The sequence below is a fragment of the Nicotiana attenuata genome, chromosome 6, assembly GCF_001879085.1.
Source record: "Nicotiana attenuata strain UT chromosome 6, NIATTr2, whole genome shotgun sequence".
NCBI classification, from domain to species: Eukaryota; Viridiplantae; Streptophyta; class Magnoliopsida; order Solanales; family Solanaceae; genus Nicotiana; species Nicotiana attenuata.
The window spans coordinates 48,477,885-48,482,961 of NC_031994.1; the positions used below are offsets into that span (position 1 = coordinate 48,477,885).

The 5,077-nt window shown below is 39.2% G+C and overlaps 1 protein-coding gene across 1 annotated transcript; it reads left to right on the forward strand.

The window, feature by feature from the left end:
• Positions 1,343-4,868, forward strand: LOC109227823. Its single transcript, XM_019393018.1, has 5 exons — positions 1,343-1,606; positions 1,656-1,947; positions 2,041-2,188; positions 2,548-3,212; positions 4,723-4,868. The coding sequence occupies exons 1-5, from the start codon at positions 1,343-1,345 to the stop codon at positions 4,866-4,868; spliced, it is 1,515 nt and encodes a 504-aa protein (XP_019248563.1).

The window sequence follows — 5,077 nt, forward strand, 5'->3', positions numbered from 1 at the left end:
TAGCATGCCAACCCTACTTTAGATTTGCTCACTAGTATGTCCGAGCTGCATTGTGTGTTTACTGTCTCACCCAGCATGACTAAATTCTGCTTGTTCTATATATGATTAATGTTTCTAAAACCTTGATTGCTTCATGAAGTGTTTGTCTAGTTTGTTCATCTAAGTTTAAATGAGATCCCATTTGTGTCTAAGACCTGTGTGTTCTCAACATGACTTTGTAACTAACTTGTCAATTCCATAAAGAATCTGTGTATTTGTTTGAATCACCAATGTGCATTCTGAGTGTACCCTACCCTTTTCTGTTTGTGTGAAGTTTGTTCTGAAATTGTGTGTTATGTGACTTGCTCTCTGAAAAAATGTTCTTCATGTTTTCTCAAATTGTTTTCCACCCTAATTGTGTACTGGTTTCAGAGAATCCTTTTTCTTTCCTAAGGCCCTCTTGCTACTGCTTACCAAACTCTTTCAAATCATTATGCACTCTCACATTACTCTTAGATTATTAGGTTCTGCCCCTCAGATATGTGTACTGCCTTGAGACCCTTGAGATCTCTCTGAACTCTGGCATATCAGGGCCGGCACTTCCACACTGCACATAATCAGTCTTTGTTTGAGGAAAGTCTGGGTGTGAGCAATTCCGGGGATCCTTGAGATCCTTAGGGAACTCTGACACGCCTAGACATGAATTGGGCTATGGAACTTTGGGCATTTGAGATAAGTAAAGGCTTGGCACACCATGACTATTTTGGGCCTGCTTCAGGCTCCCTATAGCGTAGCTTCTATTTTATTTATGTAATTTATATTCAGTTCTTAGTCTGTAATAATTATTTTTAAACAAACATTGGGGTGATTAGTGAAAAAGGGGTGGGTAGTTGCATATTGTGGGTAAAATCGGGTAGATAACATGCCTATAGGGTCTATTTCGATTCAAAAATGTGTTTGTTAGATAATATGACTATAGGATCTGCTTTGGTTTAAATGAATTCTGCATGCTTTACTTTCACACAATTAGAAGCCATGCCTATAGGATCTAAATCAGCTCTATGATTAGATATCATGCCTATAGGCTGTAAAGTAATTGAAGTTCAGTTTCCATTACAGCATGTATTCAAATTCGTTTAACGCTTTGGTGCGTATTCTAAGGAGTTATAATGCTAAAGAATACATGTCAGAGTTATTTCAGTCGTACATGAGATACCATGGTATACTACATCAGTCTTCATGTGTTGATACACCCTCTCAAAATGGAGTTGCTGAGAGGAAGAATAGGCATCTAGTTGAGATAGCTCGGGTACTTTTGTTCCAAATGAAAGTTCCTAAATAGTTCTAGGCTGATGCGGTCTCTATGGCTTGCTTTCTGGTTAATCGCATGTCGTCTACTGTGCTTGGTGGTAATGTGCCTTACAGTGTCCTTTTTCCAAACAAGGAATTATTTTCGGTGGAACCTAAGGTATTTGGAAGCACGTGTTATGTTCGAGATGTTCGACCATCTGTTACCAAGTTAGATCCCAAGGCATTGAAGTGTGTTTTCCTTGGCTATTCTCGCCTTCAAAAGGGGTATCGATGTTATTCTACTGAACTTGGCAAATATTTGGTGTCAACTGATGTGGCATTTTCATATACTACACCATTCTTCTATGCACCCCCATTTCTACCAGTCAGGGAAGGAAGATGAGTGGTTAGTATATCAGGTTACTCGTACTTTGACAGAACAACGAGATGATGTTCCTCCATCTCCTAGTTCTATCGAGCACCAATCCACTATTCTGCCTTCAGCACTTGCTCCAACTGTGTTAGGAAGACCGCCAATTGCTCAAGTTTACTCACGGAGGCAACAGACGAATGATACATGTTCTGCACCAGTTCCTTCGTCATTAGTTCCTTCATCATCATATTTGCCTCCACCTGACCCTCCAGAAAACCTTGACCTTCCAATTGCTCTTCGCAAAGGTATACGTACTTGCAAATCCACATATTCTATTGCTAATTTTGTTTCCTACGACCACTTTTCTCCTGCATCTAGATCTTTGATTGTGTCTCTAGGCTCTGTTTCTATACCCAAAACGGTGAAGGAGGCTTTGAATCATCATAGATGGTCTGAAGCAATGCTCGAGGAAATACATGCCTTAGAGAAAAACCACGCTTGGGATTTAGTGGATTTACCTAGTGGAAAAAAAGCAATGGGATGCAAGTGAGTATTCACGGTTAAAGTTAATCCTGATGGCTCTGTGGCGAGACTTAAAGCCAGACTTATGGCTAAGGGGTATGCTCAGACTTATGGGGTGGATTATTCAGACACCTTCTCTCCAGTTGCCAAACTTACTTATGTTCGTTTTTTCATTTCTCTAGCTGCTTCTGAGAATTGACCTTTGCATCAATTGGATATTAAGAATACTTTTCTTCATGGTGATCTCCATGAAGAGGTATATATGGAGCAACCACCTGGTTTTGTTGTTCAGGGAGGGTATGGCAAGGTCTGCCATTTGAAGAAATTCTTATATAGCTTGAAGCAGAGTCCCCGGGCTTGGTTTGGAAAATTTAGTGAAGCAGTTCAAGAATTTGGGCTGAAAAGAGCAAATGTGGTCATTCTGTCTACTACAAGCAATCAACAGCTAGATCTATTCTCCTTGTTGTATATGTGGATGACATTGTTATCACAGGGAGTGATTATGTAGTAATCTCTTCTCTCAAGTCTTTCTTGCATACTAAGTTTCATACAAAAGACTTGGGACAACTGAAATACTTCTTGGGAGTAGAAATAACTAGAAGCAAGAAGGGAATTTTTCTATCTCACAGAAAGTATATTCTTGACTTACTAGCAGAAACTAGTAAGCTGCCTGGCAAGGCTTGCATTACTCCAATGGTTCCTAATTTGCAACTTATGAAAGATGAAGGTGATCCATTTAATGATCCAGATAGATACAGGAGGTTAGTTGGAAGATTAAATTATCTCACTGTGACTCGTGCAGATATTACTTTTGCAGTGATTATGGTTAGCCAGTTCATGTCCGCGTCCACAGTTAAACAATGGGAGGCTTTGGAGCAGATCCTATGTTACTTAAAAAGAGTTCCTGGACTTGGCATATTATACAGCAATCACGGTCATTCTCGCATTGATTGTTTTGTAGATGCAGACTGGGCTGGATACGAGATTGATAGAAGATCTACTACTGGTTACTGTGTATTTGTTGGTGGAAACTTGGTATCATGGAGAAGTAAGAAATAAAATGTTATATCTAGGTCCAGTGCAGAATCCGAGTATAGAGCTATGACACAATCAACATGTGAGATAATATGGATACATCACCTTTTAACTGAAATTGGGTTGAAGCATCCTACTACATCAAAACTCTGGTGTGATAATCAAGCTGCACTCCATATTGCCTCAAATCCAGTGTATCATGAAAGAACCAAACATATTGAAGTTGACTATCATTTTATTCGTGAGAAGATTCAAGAGAACTTGATTTCTACTGGCTACGTGAAGACGGGAGAGTAGCTAGCTGATTTGTTCACTAAAGCATTGAATGGAACTCGAGTTGATTACCTTTGTAACAAGTTGGGCATGATCAATATATATGCCCCAACTTGAGGGGGAGTGTTACAGAATGAACATAGACAACTTACACAATGAACATAGACTGTTTCTTAGTAGTGTACATAACCCATATATAGATAGCAGATTTGTAGGAATCTCTTTTATTTCTTTCCTTAGTTAGCACCTGATGTACATGTATATATATGTATCACTACATGGAATAATATACCAATTTGATTCTTCCATACCTTGTTAATTACAAAAAAAAACAAAGGAAGGCTGGCTATCAATTGCAGGTTCTCAAGGTCATATGTCGAGTAACTCGAAAACTTTTCACTTGCAAAATGAATGGTTTTCACTTGACTGACCTCAACTAGCACTTCACTGTGGGATCTGTTAGATTGGTGACATGTGTGACAAACACTTTTAGTTTTACATTTTAATGTGGTATGAGAAGAAGAAAGTACTATCGATAGATATAAATGAGCAAAAGAAGATGTGAATTTATCACTCAAGACTTGTATAGTCTTGTGGCTTATAGCTAAATTTATGGCTGCATTATCATCTCATCCTATAATATGGGATCTGTCTAGTTTCTAACATTAAGGAGACCGTGGGGCTGATATAGATAGAGGATCCTAAAACTGTTAAGCGAAGAAAAGCTCGGTTATTATACAAACTCCATTATCAGAGAAGAAAAAATGAGAGACGAAGAGAGAGAAAAATATCTGATCTTGTTGAAATGAAAATGTCTTTCTTATCTTTTTTCCAAAACCATCTTTCGTTTATATACAAGTAGGAGTGGCTATCAAGTAAAAGTAAAATGTGGCTAGCTATTACAAAAATGTGTCTATTACATGTAAGAGTATATTATGTACAAATATGCTACTTCAGCTATAACTGGGCCGGTGGTTTATTGGGCTTGTACTATCCAATACCCCCCCCCCTCAAGCTTGAGGGTGAGAGCACACCAAGCTTGCCAAATAGATAATGATGGAGAGGGCCAGCAAGAGACTTGGTTAATATGTCAGCCATTTGTTCAGAACTGGGAACAAAATAAAATGAAACCAGGCCAGAATGCAGACTGTCGCGCACATAATAGCAATCAATCTCGACGTGTTTCGTACACTCGTGAAAAAAAAGATTTCGAGCAATATGAAGTGCTGCCTGACTGTCATAATAAATAGGGACAGGAGCGGATATCAACAGCCCAAGGTCAGTGAGAATCCTTATCAATCAAGAAATTTCAGCCACAACCATGCGCAAGGCACGGTATTCTGCCTCAGCAGAAGATAATGAAATGGTGGCTGCTTTTTACTCTTCCAAGATATAGGACAGCCACCAAGTGTGATGTAATAACCAGCAACTGACCGTCGAGACTGGGCACAAGCAGCACAGTCAGAATCAGCATAGGCCAGGAGAGACTAATCAGAAGAGTTGGAGAGTAAGATACCACGATCAGGAGCAGCAGACAAATACCTAAGAACATGGATAGCAGCCAACATATGAGGAATTTGAGGAGCCTGCAAGAATTGGATAAGG

Bases quoted from the DNA above. Each gene is read 5' to 3' on its own strand.
- LOC109227823 (XM_019393018.1), top strand. From the start codon at position 1,343: ATGGCTTGCTTTCTGGTTAATCGCATGTCGTCTACTGTGCTTGGTGGT. The intron at 1,607-1,655 runs GCATTTTCATAT...CATTTCTACCAG, and splicing joins ATTTGGTGTCAACTGATGTG to TCAGGGAAGGAAGATGAGTG. The intron at 3,213-4,722 runs GTAAGAAATAAA...CATAATAAATAG, and splicing joins AAACTTGGTATCATGGAGAA to GGACAGGAGCGGATATCAAC.